Genomic DNA, 20,336 nt, shown 5'->3' with positions numbered 1-20,336 from the left:
TGATTCGTGGCTGGCACTTCTGCTAGCGAAGGAAGTCCCACTTGAGATTGTGGTTCCCCCTAAGGACCTAGCATAGTCTCTCATAAAGAGCTTGTTCATTCTCCTTCTTGCTTTAACTTCATCACAGTTTTCTGCAGATAATAGTTCTCTCATAAGTTTTACTAAATCTTTAGTGACCGCAGTACATGTGTCCATGTTCCTTACAATGTCCTGGGAAGGTGTCGTAAGCGACCTCAGGTTGACATATGCTGGCATAAGCTCTGATTCAGATTCTTCTACCATCTCTACCATATCACTCAAGTTCCCTTTTATACTTTCTTGTGTTAACTTTCCTCAAATGCTTTTAATGTATAATTTCCACTCCTCATACATTCTGGCAAACTTTTTTCCTTTTGATGCTGCTTCTTGCTGCAAATTTTCAAGCATCTTTGGGGTCAGTGTTCTGGCACGTGATGAACGTCTTAGTTCATCTGTTTGGGCTATATTTGTTTGAGGCAAGACTATTGCTGCATGAGACTCCTCTAACTCAGACAGGTTATCTTGCTCTTCACCCTCTACCTTATCTATCCCTGTATCTTCCAACAGTGGCATGGTAATACTAGGCTCAGACATTTGACTTTAAATGCTATAACAATCAACACGAATATTAACCACCTCCCGACCGCTGTACGCAGATATGCGTCCGGGAGGTGGTTGCTTTACTCCTCCTGGACGCATATACGCGTCTTCTCGCGAGACGCAAGATTTCCTGTGAACGCGCGCGCACAGGCGCGCGCGCTCACAGGAACGGAAGGTAAGCGAGTGGATCTCCAGCCTGCCAGCGGCGATCGTTCGCTGGCAGGCTGGAGATCCGAATTTTTTAACCCCTAACAGGTATATTAGACGCTGTTTTCATAACAGCGTCTAATATACCTCCTACCTGGTCCTCTGGTGGTCCCTTTTGTTAGGATCGACCACCAGAGGACTCAGGTAGGTCAGTACAGTCCCACCAAACACCACACTACACTACACCCCCCCCCGTCACTTATTAACCCCTTATAAACCCCTGATCACCCATGATCACCCCATATAAACTCCCTGATCACCCCCCTGTCATTGATCACCGCCCTGTCATTGATCACCCCCCTGTCAGGCTCCGTTCAGACGTCCGTATGATTTTTACGGATCCACGGATACATGGATCGGATCCGCAAAAAGCATACGGACGTCTGAATGGAGCCTTACAGGGGGTGATCAATGACAGGCGGGTGATCACCCATATACACTCCCTGATCACCCCCTGTCATTGATCACCCCCCTGTAAGGCTCCATTTAGACGTCCGCATGATTTTTACGGATCCGATCCATGTATCCATGGATCCGTAAAAATCATGCGGACGTCTGAATGGAGCCTTACAGGGGGGGTGATCAGTGACAGGGGGGTGATCACCCTGATTACCCTGATCACCCCCTGTCATTGATAACCCCCCTGTAAGGCTCCATTCAGACGTCCGCATGCGTTCTGTGGATCCGATCCATGTATCCATGGATCCGTAAAAATCATGCGGACGTCTGAATGGAGCCTTACAGGGGGGGGTGATCAGTGACAGGGGGGTGATCACCCTGATTACCCTGATCACCCCCTGTCATTGATAACCCCTCTGTAAGGCTCCATTCAGACGTCCGCATGCGTTCTGTGGATCCGATCCATGTATCCATGGATCCGTAAAAATCATGCGGACGTCTGAATGGAGCCTTACAGGGGGGGTGATCAGTGACAGGGGGGTGATCACCCTGATTACCCTGATCACCCCCTGTCATTGATAACCCCCCTGTAAGGCTCCATTCAGACGTCCGCATGCGTTCTGTGGATCCGATCCATGTATCCATGGATCCGTAAAAATCATGTGGACGTCTGAATGGAGCCTTACAGGGGGGGTGATCAGTGACAGGGGGGTGATCACCCTGATTACCCTGATCACCCCCTGTCATTGATAACCCCCCTGTAAGGCTCCATTCAGACGTCCGCATGCGTTCTGTGGATCCGATCCATGTATCCATGGATCCGTAAAAATCATGTGGACGTCTGAATGGAGCCTTACAGGGGGGGTGATCAGTGACAGGGGGGTGATTACCCTGATCACCCCCTGTCATTGATAGCCCCCCTGTAAGGCTCCATTCTGACGTCCGCATGCGTTCTGTGGATCCGATCCATGTATCCATGGATCCGTAAAAAATCATGCGGATGTCTGAATGGAGCCTTACAGGGGGGGTGATCAGTGACAGGGGGGTGATCACCCTGATTACCCTGATCACCCCCTGTCATTGATAACCCCCCTGTAAGGCTCCATTCAGACGTCCGCATGCGTTTTGTGGATCCGATCCATGTATCCATGGATCCGTAAAAAATCATGCGGATGTCTGAATGGAGCCTTACAGGGGGGTGATCAGGGAGTCTATATGGGTGATCACCCCTCTGTCATTGATCACCCCCCCCCTGTAAGGCTCCATTCAGACGTCCGCATGCGTTTTGTGGATCCGATCCATGTATCCATGGATCCGTAAAAAATCATGCTGATGTCTGAATGGAGCCTTACAGGGGGGGTGATCAGTGACAGGGGGGTGATCACCCTGATTACCCTGATCACCCCCTGTCATTGATAACCCCCCTGTAAGGCTCCATTCAGACGTCCGCATGCGTTCTGTGGATCCGATCCATGTATCCATGGATCCGTAAAAAATCATGCGGATGTCTGAATGGAGCCTTACAGGGGGGGTGATCAGTGACAGGGGGGTGATCACCCTGATTACCCTGATCACCCCCTGTCATTGATAACCCCCCTGTAAGGCTCCATTCAGACGTCCGCATGCGTTCTGTGGATCCGATCCATGTATCCATGGATCCGTAAAAAATCATGCGGGTGTCTGAATGGAGCCTTACAGGGGGGGTGATCAATGACAGGGGGGTGATCAGGGAGTCTATATGGGTGATCACCCCCCTGTCATTGATCACCCCCCTGTCATTGATCACCCCCCCTGGTAAGGCTCCATTCAGACATTTTTTTTGGCACAGGTTAGCGGAAATTTTTTGTTTGTTTTTGTTTTTGTTTTTTCTTACAAAGTCTCATATTCCACTAACTTGTGTCAAAAAATAAAATCTCCCATGAACTCACCATACCCCTCACGGAATCCAAATGCGTAAACATTTTTAGACATTTATATTCCAGACTTCTTCTCACGCTTTAGGGCCCCTAAAAAGCCAGGGCAGTATAAATACCCCACATGTGACCCCATTTCGGAAAGAAGACACCCCAAGGTATTCCGTGAGGGGCATATTGAGTCCATGAAAGATTGAAATTTTTGTCCTAAGTTAGCGGAAAGTGAGACTTTGTGAGAAAAAAACAAAAAAAAAATCAATATCCGCTAACTTATGCAAAAAAAAAAAAATTTCTAGGAACTCGCCAGGCCCCTCATTGAATACCTTGGGGTGTCTTCTTTCCAAAGTGGGGTCACATGTGGGGTATTTATACTGCCCTGGCTTTTTAGGGGCCCGAAAGTGTGAGAAGAAGTCTGGGATCCAAATGTCTAAAAATGCCCTCCTAAAAGGAATTTGGGCCCCTTTGCGCATCTAGGCTTCAAAAAAGTGTCACACATCTGGTATCGCCGTACTCAGGAGAAGTTGGGCAATGTGTTTTGGGGTGTCATTTTACATATACCCATGCTGGGTGAGAGAAATATCTTGGTCAAATGCCAACTTTGTATAAAAAAATGGGAAAAGTTGTCTTTTGCCAAGATATTTCTCTCACCCAGCATGGGTATATGTAAAATGACACGCCAAAACACATTACCCAACTTCTCCTGAGTACGGCGATACCAGATGTGTGACACTTTTTTGCAGCCAAGGTGGGCAAAGGGGCACATATTCCAAAGTGCACCTTTCGGATTTCGCAGGCCATTTTTTACACATTTTGATTGCAAGGTACTTCTTACACATTTGGGCCCCTAAATTGCCAGGGCAGTATAACTACGCCACAAGTGACCCCATTTTGGAAAGAAGACACCCCAAGGTATTCCGTGGGGGGCACGGCGAGTTCCTAGAATTTTTTATTTTTTGTCACAATTTAGCGGAAAATGATGATTTTTCTTTTTTTTTCTTTTTTCCTTACAAAGTCTCATATTCCACTAACTTGCGACAAAAAATAAAAAATTCTAGGAACTCGCCATGCCCCTCACGGAATACCTTGGGGTGTCTTCTTTCCGAAATGGGGTCACTTGTGGGGTAGTTATACTGCCCTGGCAATTTAGGGGCCCAAATGTGTGAGAAGAACTTTGCAATCAAAATGTGTAAAAAATGCCCTGCAAAATCCGAAAGGTGCACTTTGGAATATGTGCCCCTTTGTCCACCTTGGCAGCAAAAAAGTGTGACACATCTGGTATCGCCGTACTCAGGAGAAGTTGGGCAATGTGTTTTGGGGTGTCATTTTACATATACCCATGCTGGGTGAGAAAAATATCTTGGTCAAATGCCAACTTTGTATAAAAAAATGGGAAAAGTTGTCTTTTGCCAAGATATTTTTCTCACCCAGCATGGGTATATGTAAAATGACACCCCAAATCACATTCCCCAACTTCTCCTGAGTACGGCGATACCAGATGTGTGACACTTTTTTGATGCCAAGGTGGGCAAAGGGGCACATATTCCAAAGTGCACCTTTCGGATTTCACCGGTCATTTTTTACAGATTTTGATTGCAAAGTACTTCTCACACATTTGGGCCCCTAAATTGCCAGGGCAGTATAACTACGCCACAAGTGACCCCATTTTGGAAAGAAGACACCCCAGGGTATTCCGTGAGGGGCATGGCGAGTTCCTAGAATTTTTTATTTTTTGTCGCAAGTTAGTGGAATATGAGACTTTGTAAGGAAAAAAGAGGAAAAAAAAAAAATCATCATTTTCCGCTAACTTGTGACAAAAAATAAAAAATTCTAGGAACTCGCCATGCCCCTCACGGAATACCTTGGGGTGTCTTCTTTCCAAAATGGGGTCACTTGTGGCGTAGTTATACTGCCCTGGCAATTTAGGGGCCCAAATGTGTGAGAAGTACCTTGCAATCAAAATGTGTAAAAAATGGCCTGCAAAATCCGAAAGGTGCACTTTGGAATATGTGCCCCTTTGCCCACCTTGGCTGCAAAAAAGTGTGACACATCTGGTATCGCCGTACTCAGGAGAAGTTGGGCAATGTGTTTTGGGGTGTCATTTTACATATACCCATGCTGGATGAGAGAAATATCTTGGCAAAAGACAACTTTTCCCATTTTTTTATACAAAGTTGGCATTTGACCAAGATATTTTTCTCACCCAGCATGGGTATATGTAAAATGACACCCCAAAACACATTCCCCAACTTCTCCTGAGTACGGCGATACCAGATGTGTCACACTTTTTTGCTGCCAAGGTGGGCAAAGGGGCGCATATTCCAAAGTGCACCTTTTGGATTTCACCGGTCATTTTTTACACATTTTGATTGCAAAGTTCTTCTCACACATTTGGGCCCCTAAATTGCCAGGGCAGTATAACTACGCCACAAGTGACCCCATTTTGGAAAGAAGACACCCCAAGGTATTCTGTGAGGGGCATGGTGAGTTCCTAGAATTTTTTATTTTTTGTCGCAAGTTAGTGGAATATGAGACTTTGTAAGAAAAAATAAAAAAAATAAAATCATCATCATTTTCCGCTAACTTGTGACAAAAAATAAAAAGTTCTATGAACTCACTATGCCCATCAGCGAATACCTTAGGGTGTCTACTTTCCGAAATGGGGTCATTTGTGGGGTTTTTCTACTGTTTGGGCATTGTAGAACCTCAGGAATCATGACAGGTGCTCAGAAAGTCAGAGCTGTTTCAAAAAGCGGAAATTCACATTTTTGTACCATAGTTTGTAAATGCTATAACTTTTACCCAAACCATTTTTTTTTTGCCCAAACATTTTTTTTTTATCAAAGACATGTAGAACAATAAATTTGGCGAAAAATTTATATATGGATGTCGTTTTTTTTGCAAAATTTTACAGCTGAAAGTGAAAAATGTCATTTTTTTGCAAAAAAATCGTTACATTTTGATTAATAACAAAAAAAGTAAAAATGTCAGCAGCAATGAAATACCACCAAATGAAAGCTCCATTAGTGAGAAGAAAAGGAGGTAAAATTCATTTGGGTGGTAAGTTGCATGACCGAGCGATAAACGGTGAAAGTAGTGTAGTGCCGAAGTGTAAAAAGTGCTCTGGTCATGAAGGGGGTTTCACCTAGCGGGGCTGAAGTGGTTAAAGGACCTTTCATTTTAAATACAATACTGACAAATGCAGAAATAAACGACTTACACTTTAAATGCAATAACAACAATTGCCGGCAATAAATGACTCTCACTTAAAATACTTTAGAGTCCATATACTACAAACTGTCTTTTGTTTTGCTTTATTCCTAAACACGAAAATGCCTCTTTATGCCAAAGCCTATATGCAGTGATAAGTAATAAAAGGAAAGCTCTGACCTTATACTGAAAAGCAGGATACTGCCATCTGAAGGTTGCTGGAAAAAATGTCTATCTTAAAGGAGAAGTGTCTTTTCATGATGTGATACAATGCTCTTCGCTGACTTGCGATGCTCTGTGCAGACTTGCGATGCTTTGTGCTGACTTGCAATGCACTGGCTTGGATACACTGCTGCAGGCTTTGGGCCTAGTGGCGGAAAACTAGCTGGCTGCAGTACGTGGCCTCTTCGTGGATAGCGGTGCGGGTACTCTAGCTCTGGACTTTGGCCTCCCACCATGCGTCTCTTTCTCCCTCTAGGGATCGCAGGAGGGTTGGCGCTCTTTCTCTGACTATTTTGCCTTTGCCGTTCTGCCACTTTAAGAGTCAGCTGCAGTTTGACTAATGCACACTTTCTATGGCCTCTATGGTAGCTCCACTGAGGTCTCTGCTTGCTCACTCAGGGATCAGTTGCTGTGCAGTGGTATATGTTGGCGCACCACAGCTCTAATGCGCTCTTTACTGTGCAAGTTGAGGAGCGCTATTGCTTCCCCCCCTCTAAAGGTAATAGTTCCACTGTGGCAGGCGCAGCACTATGAAGTGCCTTTTGCGCTGTGGCATTAGAAGAATTTTGATATGCCTAACTTTAGTCCAACCAGACTGTCTGTTTTCTAGCGCCGTTCTATGGAAATAGTAGATTTAAAGAGCACACCAAATGATTAAAATAACTTCTTTATTAACTTTAACTTTTCTTTATATATAATTCTGCCGCCTCCGCAGCCGATAGTCCATGTACAAAACACGTGTTGAATAAAGTAACACAAAATGGCGGTATACATAAGATGGTGGTTCAACTGTTCAATCTTGTCATTCAACATAAAATGGTGGATATATATCTCTATTCAGTATCTGTACTCTCAGTTTAAGTTATTTAAGCACTTTATGATCTCTCTGAGAGGTATATATGAGGTTTAACTAATAGTTCGACTTGCTCAACTTGGTTTGCAGCTTGCAGTATGCAGTTAGCAATAACTATTTGCAGATTGGTTGCCTTTTGAGTTAAGTAGTTCGCAGTTTGTATGGTGGAACTGTGAACAAACATATACAATTGGTTCAGTATACAGTTCTAATCACTACATTAACAACAAGAACATTTTATAACTGTTCTAAATACTTATTTTGGCCTCTCTGCTTCCATAAAACTCAGCTCTTAGTGGAGTAAATGTCTGTTCAGATCCTCTCCTCTGGTGTATAATGATTCCAGCTAGGGGATTTCCCACACAGACTGTGTGTGAGGCTGGCTGTGATTGGTTAAGACTCCTGCTCAATGTGAGGCTGGCTGTGATTGGTCAAGACTCCTGGGCAGTAACAACAGTTTAACTCTATGCTTTCTGTTGTGACTGCTGTGTCATTGAGATTACCTTACATTTATATAATAAATCTTAAAGGCATATTATCTTTTTCTGCTTCTGTGAACACAATATATAACTGTAACATGACATCCAAAAACATGAAGTCACAGTAAATAACTCTGCTTTTATCTTTAACATATAAACATGTGAACTGCATTAAGGCTATTGGCAGGTCTATCTGTATAAACATATAAGCTGTATTAGCAACCTAGGACAGGTCTTAGCTGGCCAGCTACACTCCCACCAAAATTACCTATAATTCTATGTTCTTAGTGGTAGGACTTAAACATGAATTTGAGGAATTTTCGATTTTTTTCTCAACGTCCAAGTGTCTTTTCTCACTAGTAGAACCACTTACTTTTGTATAGGACGTTCCAACTTGAGTGGAGTAGTAAGACGTTTTCCTATTTTGTCAAGTTTTGAGTCTCCTATTTGTAATAACACTCTTCTTACTAGTCTGTCTTCATCCTTTTGAACTTCTAGAACTTTGGCCAATTTCCATTGACTTCTAGGTAAATTTGGACATTTATTTTGGGTGTTTGCCATTTACTTCTTAGCCTCAGATTGGCTAAGTACTCTTTGCTCCATCTACTCCAAAACTGTTCTGATAGATATTGCTCTCAGAGGCTCTCATTTGCATATATTAAAACATAATTTCTCTCTGGATAAAAGGTGATAGAGGATGAGCCGCATCATTTTTTTTTTCCGTAATGCCAGCACATATGAACATGGGACCAACACAGATGCCTTCAGCTGCCAAGCATGTAACAGGTCAGCCAGTGTCATAGGTACAGATCTGCTGACAGATGCCCTTTGAAGGGTATATTGAGATATGCAAACAGCACTGGTTTCATTACGGAATTATAGATATCTCATTATCCATCCATCATATAGGTTTTTAGGTTTCAGGTAAATACATCACATTTTTTTTTAACGATGGCCTTGCGCACTACAATGCGCTGCCTTTCTCTTACATTTTCATTCTTGGCTCCGAAAACTGGATCATTACGCTGATTGACCTAGATATCAGGAAAAGCAGACAGGTGATTAAGAACTTACATCTCCGTAGATGAGTGGGTTCAGGTCTGGCACATACATTTCCGGATAGACGTTATTCAGATACCATGAAAAATTCTTGCAATGAAAGTTTTCTCGTAAACTGTGTCTTTTTGATAAATCTCCATAGGATTTCTATTAACGAAGAAAAAAAAAAAAAGGAATAACAGTGTGAAAAATATCCAACAAAGATACCTAAAATCAACTGAACTTCTACATGTGTAAGGCCGATTCATTGGCCTGTATTTGTGGGAGGGGCTTGGTTGCCTACTTCAACGGCCAGTGCCCTCCCACAAATCGTACGACGTGCAGAGTTTTGCAGGAAGCGTGCGCTCGTACCTGGCATCTTTGTCTTCAGCAGGCAGGTGAGTGGAGTCCGGTCGGCTGGCCCCTAGGTGAGTGGGGCTATGCTCCGGACCGCGTCGCTTCTTTTCCTCCAGGCTGGGGGCGGACCGCACGGAGGCCAGGCTCCCTCATGCACCATGTCTGGCCGTCATTCAGGGGGAAGGGGGGCGGCGGCGGAGCCGCGGCGGTATCTGCGCCCCCCTCCTCCCCCCGTCCACACAGGGATCCCGAACACTGCCCTCCTCCGGCGGGGGGGCGGAGCCACGGCGGGGGGGGCGGAGCCACGACGGTGACGAGCTCCCCTCCTCCCCTCCACACTGGGCTCCCGAACAGTGCCTTCCTCCGGCGGGGGGGCGGAGCCTCGGCGGGGGGGCGGAGCTACGATGATGCCGAGCTCCCCTCCTCCCGTCCACACAGGGTTCACTGCCCTCCTCCGGCGGGGGGCGGAGCCTCGGCGGGGGGGCGGAGCTACGATGATGCCGAGCTCCCCTCCTCCCGTCCACACAGGGTTCCCTAACACTGCCCTCCTCCGGCGGAGGGGAGGAGCCACGGCGGGGGGCGGGGCCACGACGGTGGCGGCGCTCCCCTCCTTCCCCGCTTACAGGTCCACCACGTTCCACTTCACCAGCGGGGGGCGGGACACTCGATGGAGCAGGGGCCCCCCCCCCCACCCCTCCGATCTGGCCAGCGTCGCACTACCTCCCCACGTGGTGGGCGGGCTCAGCCGGCGGTGGGTCGGCCCCCAGATGAGGGGGGGCGCCCCCGCACTGAGCGCCCTGCCAGGGAGCGAGTGCGGCGCCACGGGGCCACAGTTTATCCGGATAAGGGGGGGGGCTGGGTCACATGAGGCCTCCCCCCTGTCCCGGCTCCTAGATGCCAGGGGGCTGCGCCGTTTCCCCACGTGGTGGGTGTGCCCAGCCGGCGGCGGGTCGGCCCCTCGAGCAAGGGGGGCACCCCTGCACTGGGCACCCTGCCAGGGAGCGGCGTGACCCCCCACGCGGCTCGTCTCAACCGGTGAAGGGTGGGGGCCGGCTCATATAAGGCCCCCCCCTGTCCCGGCTCCTAAATGCCAGGGGGCTGCGCCGTTTCCCCACGTGGTGGGTGTGCCCAGCCGGCGGCGGGTCGGCCCCTCGAGCAAGGGGGGCACCCCTGCACTGGGCACCCTGCCAGGGAACGGCGTGACCCCCCACGCGGCAACATTCATTTGACCGATGTGGCGGGGCCCGCGTTGATTCAGGGGCCCCCCCGCACCGGTTTAGGCCAGAGGGCTACGCTACTCCCCACGCGGTAGAAGTGCTCAGCCGGCAGGTGGGCAGGCCCTGAGCGACGGAGGGCACCCCCCGCACTGGGCACTCTGCCAGGGAGCCGCGCAGCCCTCCACGTGGCTCACGTTCTGTGTTGGCGTGGGGCAGGGGCCAGTGCGCTAGAGGGTCCCCCCATTCCGGCCACGGTGCCAGGGAGCTCCGCGCTCCCCACGCGGTTATCGTGGTGGAATGCGGGGGGCGCATTGGCCATGCTCTGCGTTTTCACTAAAGTCTGGCACGGGCCGCCGTGCCACCTAGATAGGCAGGGATCCGTGACAACGCCGGAACGGTCGTGGGGGGTACATCTTAGCCAGTGACTAACCCCTTCTACCGGTCACCTGCAGCTTACAGCTCATGTCCAATCATTCCATGTTTTACCTGCACGGTTCCGCATGGCAGGCACGATCCACAGTTGACACCTTCATTGTTTGCTTCCAGGGTCCAAGTTGTCTTGATCTCATTACGTAATTGTGGCTTATCGGTAAGGTAGTAGGGGTTCACGTGGGGGAGGGGAAAGGAAGTGCCCATCAGTGGGTTATGTGTCTCACGCATTGTCTCACGTCCAGGTTGTGCTGTTTCACGAACTTTCTGTGGTGGTCAGTGTAGATTTCTGAGTAGGTAAGTAGATCATTTCCCCCGTATTGTATTTCCGGGTGGCGGTTCCTGGCCACTCCCTCACGGTTCCTTTTGTGTCAGTGTGCATAGCTACACGGGGGCAGTACACCTTTCCCTGCTTTGCGTGCAGTTTCACGGATACTGGTGGTCGTCCAGTTTAGCCGGTCACTTATGTTACTGTTTCCACAGCTGTGATGTCACACGCATCAGACATCATCGAGGCGTCCGTGGACGAAAACGCAGCAGGAATGTCTGAGGGGGGCAGTATTCCGTCCCTACGTGCATGGACCATTCCCAAGCTCATGTCGGAGCTAACGAAGAAGGGCGTCCCTTTCCCGGCTTCCGCCAGGAAGGCAGAGTTGTATCGACTGTGGAAAGACTCTTTAGTGCCCAGTAGTGACGATCCCCCTATGGCCACGGTGCAGACGTCACTCGCGCAGTTGCACGTCATGTTGAACAGTCTGACTTCGGCGGTCACCTCGATACAGGCTAGGTTGGAATTAATCGAGTCTCACGTCCCGGTCGTTCCGATTTCTGCCCCTGAGGTCCCGGTCGTTGCCACCTCTGCCGTAGGGGATACCCGTTCTGTCCAGGCCATCCCCAACGTGGCTCCATCTCATTTCGTGCCAATCAGCATCAGGAAAGACATCCTTGAGGGTAGGGATGTTAACCTCGCTTCATTGCTGACAGCCTCCAGAGACTTGTCTGACAACAAAGTCATAGCTTGCGGGGAAGTCTCGGTGGTGCTGAGAGGCCGTGACCACAGGCTTAACCGCAAGCTAACCATCCCAGAATTTGTCATGGCGTTCAGCCTTTTAGGGATGTTATATGTTCTGCCAGGCCGGACAGGAGGGAGGAACTCGATCTGTACCTCTTTCGGGTTACAGAGTTGGGTTACAAGTATGGAGGAAATTCGTTTTACGACTATCATTGTTCGTTTTGGCCAAAGCAGCAGCTGCGCTTTCCCAGTTCCAACATGTGACAGATTGGTCCAACTTAGACACAGAACTGTTCTGCAGGCACTTTGCTGGCCTGAAAGCTCCCTCCTGTTCCGCCTGTCAGTCCTTCTTCCACTCGGTAGAGTGGTGTCACTAGTCAGCCGCCAGTACCTCATCGTACCCGTCCAGCTCTACAGCTGGACCACTCGATGTTTTCAGACCCCCCCAGCTCCGTGGACAAGCTAGGTCGGCCCATTGTTCAGCTAGGTAGGGCTCAGATCTGCCGAGAAAGTTGAGGGCCCGTCCACAGTTATCACCTTTCTGGGCATTGAACCAGACTCACAAGACATGTTAGCCAGGTTACCTTCGGACAAATTGATGAGGATCAGAGAAGTCATCCACAGGTTTGCAGTCACGACCGTGGTCACTAAGGCCGATTTGCAGTCACTACTGGGCATGTCAAATTTTGCCATGCGCATCATTCCGCAGGGCAGGGCGTTCATATCCCGCCTGTTGGCGCTCCTGGCCACGGCCCGGAGCAGGACAGCCCAGTGTGTCTGGATAGTCAGGCCTTAGCTGATCTCCACATGTGGGATCAATTTCTTTGTCAATGGAATGGGGTGTCCTTGTTCAGTCCCGAGTTGTCGTGTAATTCTCCTGTAGTATTTTCAGATGCGGCCGCAAGCTCAGGTTTGGCCGCTATTTTTGGCACCCACTGGGTCGCGGGCGAATGGCCTGCCGAGGTGAGACAGATCCCAGGTTTCCTCCACTCCTCGGTACTGTTCGAACTGTACCCCATTGTGGTAGCTGCCTACATATGGGGCAATCGTTGGGTAAATCAGTCTGTTCTGTTTGTGTCTGACAATGCAGCAGTGGTAGACATTGTAAACAGTGGGTCGTCTAGATCATCCCATGTTATGTGTCTCTTGAGACGACTAGTACTACTCTCCCTACATCACCACTTCCATGTCCATAGCGCGCATGTGCCAGGTTCACAAAACGTGGCTGCCGATGCCTTATCAAGGGCTAATTTCTCCCTTTTCTTACAGGTCATGCCAGAGGCAGATGTAGTGGGCGCTACCGTCCCTCCTCACGAATCCTTAATCCTAGCGTGACTAGTCACCTAGAGACGGCCCACGCCTTGATTTCCAAGTCCCTTTCCCCCAACACCACCAGGGCATATACCACCGGGTGGAAGGCGTTTTGCAAGTTTCAGGGGGAATGTCCTCAGGAGGAATCTAGTTGTAGAATACATCCTGGCGTTCATTGGCTACTGCCACTCAGAACTAAAAAACTCTCTCCTAACACCGTGAGATCATACCTGTCGGGAGTGCAACATTTCTTCTCCATCAATCATCCCGAACGGACATCGGTGTTCTCCATGCATGCTGTCAAAGCCGCACTCGAGGGTTTGAGCAAATGCGGGCCCCAGGGCCAAGTACGTAGGCAGGCTGTCACAGGGCTCCTTTTCGTAGACTTTATGACGTTCTGGATAGGAATCCTTTTGGGGTTCTACCCAACCTGGTGCTCAAATCCGCCATCTATCTAGCTTTATGGCTTCTTGAGGCCTGGGGAGTTCACTTGTTCTCCTGGCAGCAGCAGGTTCTCACAGTCGACCAGCTGGTCCAAAACGCCGAAGGTTACGTGCTGCTGCTGAGGACGTCCAAAACCTCACAGGTGGGGCCCCCAGTACCGGTGTCTTATTTCCCGCGTCTCATCAATGGTGCCCTGTCACAGTTCTGTCAACTACTATCAGCCTTGTCAGGGTCCGGGCCAGATAGTCCATTATTGCCCTTTGGGGTGGCGTCACTCACCACCCATCAGTTCGTGTCCCACGTACGCTCCCTGGTGGCCAGCTTGGGCGGCGACGCCACCGCGATCTCGGGACATTCGTTCCGCATAGGTGCTGCGTCCGCGGCTTCCAAGAATCAGGTGCTAGCGCATGTCATTCAGAAATTAGGGCGTTGGCGCTCCACGTGTTTTAGCCGCTACTTACCTCACCCGAAACTGAGATGTCAATAGCTTTCAGAGTCTGGTTTGTAATCACGTTGTAATAAAGTACTCCTGCCTACCGGTATGTCTTTTGCCCTCTTTCAGGCGTCCCTCCACGACGTGGTTACGGCACAACTCTGACCGCTTTAGAGTAGGGCATTCCAGGTAGATCTCGGTACGTTCCTGGTTGCCACGACCACAAATAGAGGATCGTTGAAGACTCCAATCTGTGCATCCTTATACTTTTAGTTCTTTAAGGCCAGGGCTACACTGACTTTTTGTAGCATGAATGATTGATTTTAACTATTATATGATGTTGCAGTCCACGAGATAGCATTCATGTGAACTGCTGCTGTAGTTCAATAGTTACAATCAGTCACTGTACAGTGGCAGTGTGGCCCTAGCCTAACCCAACACTGCAGAAACATTTACCAAGACTAGACTGTTATCCGAGCGGCAAGCCAATCAAACTGAATTCAAACTGGAATGGTCCCCATTAGGTTGCTAGGGCAGCATGTTACAGTGTCTGTCTACCATGCTGTTCACACCATCACTATTGTTGCTGTCAGCAAATCCAAACTGTCATAGGGCAATCATAGTGGCTAGGTTCAAATCTGACCATGGACAACATCTACATGGAGTTTGTATGTTCTCCCCGTGTTTCCTCTGGCATCTCTGTTTTCTCCCACACTCTAGACATACTAAAAGGGAACTTAGATTGTGAGCCCCATTGGGGACAGCTCGATGCTAATGTCTGTAAAGCGCTGCGGAATATATCAGTGCTATATAAGTGCATAAAACAAATAAATAAAATAAATCATGGGCCAGTGTAACGGCAGTCCATGCAGTCTATATTCAGCTTCCTTCACCGACACGAGACCCCCAATCCCCAAACTTGTTTTGCTAGAACTCCTCAGGGGTAATGGGGCAATGACGGTAACTGTTCATATGATGCCACAATGGAGTTTGTCCACATTCATGTGATATTTCTTCCTCTGCTGCATTAGACAGTCCTTGAAAATCATTGTCTGCCACAGAGAACAATGGCGAGAACAACTGGCGAGGAGTCAAGTGCGAGCAGAACTTCTATATAGACTAAGTGCAGAAGGAATGACCGGTGAACCAAGGTCATTAAGGTTTTCCCCTCTACCATCTGTAATTTATGCATCCAGATTACAAAAGACTTTCAAACATTTCTACCAGAGCTGCACCAATGGCTTATGGGATCTCTTGATATTCGGAGAGAAGTTGGGCTCACCCACCTGTTGGACAATGATTGCAGCTTCCCGATCTCTTCGGTAAAATATTTCTTTGTAACCATCCATCCACACTTCGGCCAGGCGCACCTGGTTTCGGGTGATCACCTGAGTGCCTTTAGGAAAGGTATGAGGAAACTTGCTGCGGAATACATGACCGACAACTGAACAAGGCAGGATTTCCAGCTGTCCTCCGCACTGCCACACCTGTACACATAAAGAGGAAATGTTCACTGAAGGGGTTACCCCGTGATTACTGTAAAAAGTGAAAATCAAACATCATATAGTACATGACAATATCTTTGTCACGGCTGAGGATGGGGAAAACCCTCAGCCGTGCGATGCCACATGAAGTAAGTCGCTGCTCGGCCAGGACAACAGAATAAGGGAGCAGGTCACCTCATATAGCATCCCTAATCTGACCCTGGCTCCTAGCTGCATGAGCCGACCTTGATGGTAGGAGGGCTCATGCTCAGGAACCTCGGATCCCTACTCACCCTCCGCCGATCCCTGAACTAGGAGCTGGGTAGACCACCTGTTCCTCCTGGATGCAGAGAAACAGGAGTCTAAACTGGCCGAGCTGCAAGGGGATATAAACAGAAACAGACTATGGATATGGCAGGAGAGTGAAAGACTTCCACCCCTACCTGCCACAGACACACTGACTGGATCCCTGAGCTCAAGTGCATTGAGTCCACACACAGACATAAAAGGACACAGCACACATAGACACACAGAAAGCCAGAACCATAGCTGCAATAATACAGACACCACATAAACATAAACTTAACATCACATAACAACATTTATGACCACAAGGGTGGCCCTCACTGGCAGATGGTATTAGAGACCAGAAGGGTGCCTCCAGCTTACTACAAGGCTGGAGTACCCCTCAGCTTCTGAATCACAACAGAAGCTATATAGGCCCAAGTAGCCACACCCACACAGACACACCCAGTGTTCACACACACACATAAGGGATTTAACCCTTCTTACCCCAGGCATGGGAAAACAGCCACATAAAGGGGAAGTGAACAAACACCAATCACATAGCAGCTGTTACCGCCGGCAACGACATGCATGGCAACCATGTCCTGGGAGCCAGCCAAAAGGCCGAGACACTGCCACCACATGTACATAAACAACACGTTGCCACAGACAACCACAAGTGAAGGAAAAATGTCACAGTGCACACACCCAAACCTCGTGCACACCAAACATATAAAAGGCACACCTACAAAGACAGGTTGCCAGGTGCAACCGCATACATAATGTTGCCAGCGGCAACCACAGATGAGGTAACATACTACAGCCCTCACCTGTGATTGACAACAAGACCAAACCGCAGACAACTGCATGTGGTTCAAAGAGTCACGACCATAACCATGGTCGTGACAATCTTTCTAACAAAGCTAGAACCAGCCCTGTACCTCACCTCTCCACATTCATTGCTCTGCTAGATTTATTTCAGGCTGGCAGCTCAGGGGGTATGTCCTTTCTGATGCAGCACTCTCCCTGGAAGGTCTGGCTCACTTATGCTTTGGAGGCTTGTTCAGGACCTCTGTTGCAGATTCCATCCAAAACAGCCTAAATGCAGGACTTGTTTTCCGCCAAAAGAGGTAACTCCTAAACTAAAACTAAACAGATCCCATTATAGTCAGGGGGATCCATTTGACAGAGTTTGATTCAGTTTTGTCCTGGATCCAGAACTTCTGTCATTTTCATTGCTCTGCTCCTCTAACAAAGCAGAAGAATAAAAATAACTAGCGGTGATGTGAAAGAGCCCTAACTGTCTCAGCTTCTAACAGTGAATACAGTTGGCAGTAATTGAAGGATGGAACTGAGCATGTGTGTCCTCTTCAGCACTGTTACTGAGGTGGACAGAGAAACAAGAAAAATAGACACCAGATGGTAATATACAGATACACGTTACTGAGTAGCTCAGTGGGTGTAATACATTTTGAATAATACGCAATTACAAAAGTATTCAGATCCAGGTGCTGGTGTCAAAAATTTTGAATATTTTTTGTGGCACAACCTTATTTAAAACAATTAGATCTACAGCAAAGACCGCAAATATGAAGCATCTGCAGATTTCAGACAGATATACTTACTCTAAAAGACATTTCTAAATTTTCACCGCCCCATATCTCCATCCCTTCATCATAACTTCCAATGTGCTCAAAGTATTCCTTGGAAATCGAGAAGATACCTCCAGCAAAAGTTGGTGTCCTACAGGAAAGTTCAACATTAATATAGTAATCCAGGAGGAAATCTCCATAGAGTTTGTAAATTTCTCCTCAAGATGCCCTCACGTGGATGAGACGTGTCATATTAACTAAATTAAATACGTCCATGAATTAATTTTTTACTGAAACGTGCCGTCAGACAACTTTGACAGTAGTTGATTGGACAGGCTGCAATAAAACTGAGCCCAATCTTTGTTTCTGGCAGTGGACAACTCATTATGAACCAATTTAATTTTTTCTTGCAGCACCAAGTATTTTCAACTTATAGTTCCCTTAAAGGGGGTGCATCAGATATATATTTTACAGACTAAAACTAAATACGGATCCGTATTCTGTATTTCTAATCTGTTGTCATTTCCTTCTTGTACATTTTTTATTTTATTTTCTGTACACGATTATGGGGGCAGTCAACTTGCCGGAGCTGCTATTAACAGTATTCAGAGATCTGAAACAATGTCACCTGACCCAAGAGAGAGTCACAAGAACCACCCCAAAAATGCACATCCGACAATAAGTCAATATAAAAAGTATGTATATAAAGTTTATTGGACACACCAACAGACACACATTAAAAATTGTGGGGGGTTTCAGCCCGCACAACCTTGTATGCAGGTGCAGATTGCTATGGCAAAATACAGATACAAACGCAAAAACACAAACACAATTGCACTCTGAAAACCAGCACTCTGCCCTGCCTCTATGCTGGATGTTGAATAAGGCATTGGTGTACATTTTGGCCAAAGTGTAATAAGCCACTCACCACATCAAGGTCGCCTTCATGAGTGGTCCCTAACACTAGTTCCTACCTGTTATGGGCCACGACAGCCACACAAAGTCCAGGGAGTGCAGGTACACCATGCACGCCAAGCACACTCTGCTTTTAACCCCGTCCGGTGCCATTACAGCTTTCATCGGATCCAGGGATGCAAGTACCAACATGCATGCTGAGCCCACTATATACTTCTCCTGGAGCCAAATGGCTACTGGTAGGTGCTATATAAGCAGACTCAGTTTTATACTGACTTTAAAACCAGCCTCCCGGGCAGACTAACTGGTCAGGTGTGCATGACTGCATGGAGATCGCCACACCTCCAATATATACTACAAAGAAAAAATGTGGGGGGTTTCAGCCCGCACAACCTTGTATGCAGGTGCTCATTGCTATGGCGAAATACAGATACAAACGCAAAAACACAAATGCAATCGCACTCTGCAAACCAGCACTCTGCCCTGCCTTTATGCTGGATGTTGAATAAGGCATTGGTGTACATTTTGGCCAAAGCGTAATAAGCCACTCACCACAACCCCTGAGGAAGCCGGATTGCTCCGGCAATACGCGTTGGGCGTTTTCTCATTCTTCCAGGTCCACTGTACCACCAGCTTATGTAGGTTTGGCTCTCTAATTTAGACCTCATCATGGTCTGTTTGCATTTCTAGTGGTCTCATCTCATTTTATATTTGCCTCATGCTTTGTATTGGATTTTTATATGCTGGTTTATAGTGTATATGCCCATTTTCTGGCAACCCAGTGGACCTGTGTGTGTCGGTTACATATATTATATTGCATACCGCACCTTGTTCTAATTGTATACAATTTTTAATGTGTTTCTGTTGGTGTGTCCAATAAACTTTATATACATATTTTTTATATTGACTTATTGTCGGATGTGCATTTATGGGGTGGTTCTTGTGACTCTCTCTTGGGTCAGGTGACATTGTTTCATGCTCTTTCCACCACCCTTTTCACGTGTATCATTTGGTGTGCCCCCTGTTCACTCAAACCATTAGTATTCAGAGATCTGCTTTACAGCAGCCACATGGGCCATAGGACAAAGTAGACTGGAGTTGATCAATTTCTAAGGGAGAGTTTTTTTAGAGAGTTGTCATTGTGCAGAGAGGAAAGTAGAAAAGCTCTGTACAGCATCTACTGGTGGGTCCAATCATTGTAATCCTGCCTTTGATGAAAATGAGATGACTGTTGAGAAGTGATCTCTGCAGAACAGGGAGTGACAGCCTATTATTAGGCATAGAGTCCAAAGTGAAAACTGCAGGACTTTAGTAGGATAGATAGATAGTGACATGGAAAATTAAAATGAAAAAGATCTCCTAAAACGTTTTAAAATTGTTAACATATACACTTGATTTAAACAATAGGTCATTTTCTGATGACACATTCCCTTTAAAAAATACATCAGAGTCTACAAATGCAATCAGTGCAGCAGGAATTATTCCCTGACCACATTGTAGAGGATGGGAATCTTCAGCAATCAATATAGAAATCTCTAGCAATCAGCGTCATAAGGGAAGAATGAACGTAACCCCCATATCAATCAGGTCTATAATAATACTAACAAGCCTACCCACTCGTCGGAAAGTGTTATAAAATATGCATGACATCCTATACCCCCATCATCACCCACATCATGTCCTGGTGCATTCAGGGAACCTTCCTTAAAAAGCGAGTACAGTATTACTCCACATAGAAGACCAGGCATAAAAAGGATGACAGACTGAGAGCCCAGATTTCTTTTACAGCAGCATGCTTGCATCTAGGTCTTAGGATAAGGCTTTCTTATATTTGTTGCTTTAGTTAACCACCTCCCGACCGCTGTACGCACCGATGCGTCCGGGAGGTGGTTGTTTAGTTCCTCCTGGACGCATCGGCGCG

The 20,336-nt window shown here is 47.4% G+C and overlaps 1 protein-coding gene across 1 annotated transcript in view; it reads right to left on the bottom strand.

Moving 5' to 3' along the window:
- The window catches only part of LOC122945137 (polypeptide N-acetylgalactosaminyltransferase 3-like), a 68,859-nt gene that overhangs the window by 23,842 nt on the left and 24,681 nt on the right, over positions 1 to 20,336 (bottom strand). Inside the window, exons 5-7 of the mRNA XM_044304038.1 lie at positions 17,534 to 17,651; positions 15,426 to 15,626; positions 8,973 to 9,104 (exon numbers count right to left, since the gene is read on the bottom strand). Coding sequence (XP_044159973.1) covers positions 8,973 to 9,104; positions 15,426 to 15,626; positions 17,534 to 17,651 — 451 coding nt within the window. The remainder of the gene's footprint in view (positions 1 to 8,972; positions 9,105 to 15,425; positions 15,627 to 17,533; positions 17,652 to 20,336) is intronic.

The sequence above is a fragment of the Bufo gargarizans genome, chromosome 8, assembly GCF_014858855.1.
Source record: "Bufo gargarizans isolate SCDJY-AF-19 chromosome 8, ASM1485885v1, whole genome shotgun sequence".
Classification (NCBI taxonomy): domain Eukaryota; kingdom Metazoa; phylum Chordata; class Amphibia; order Anura; family Bufonidae; genus Bufo; species Bufo gargarizans.
This window is presented reverse-complemented; position numbering and strand designations above follow the sequence as displayed.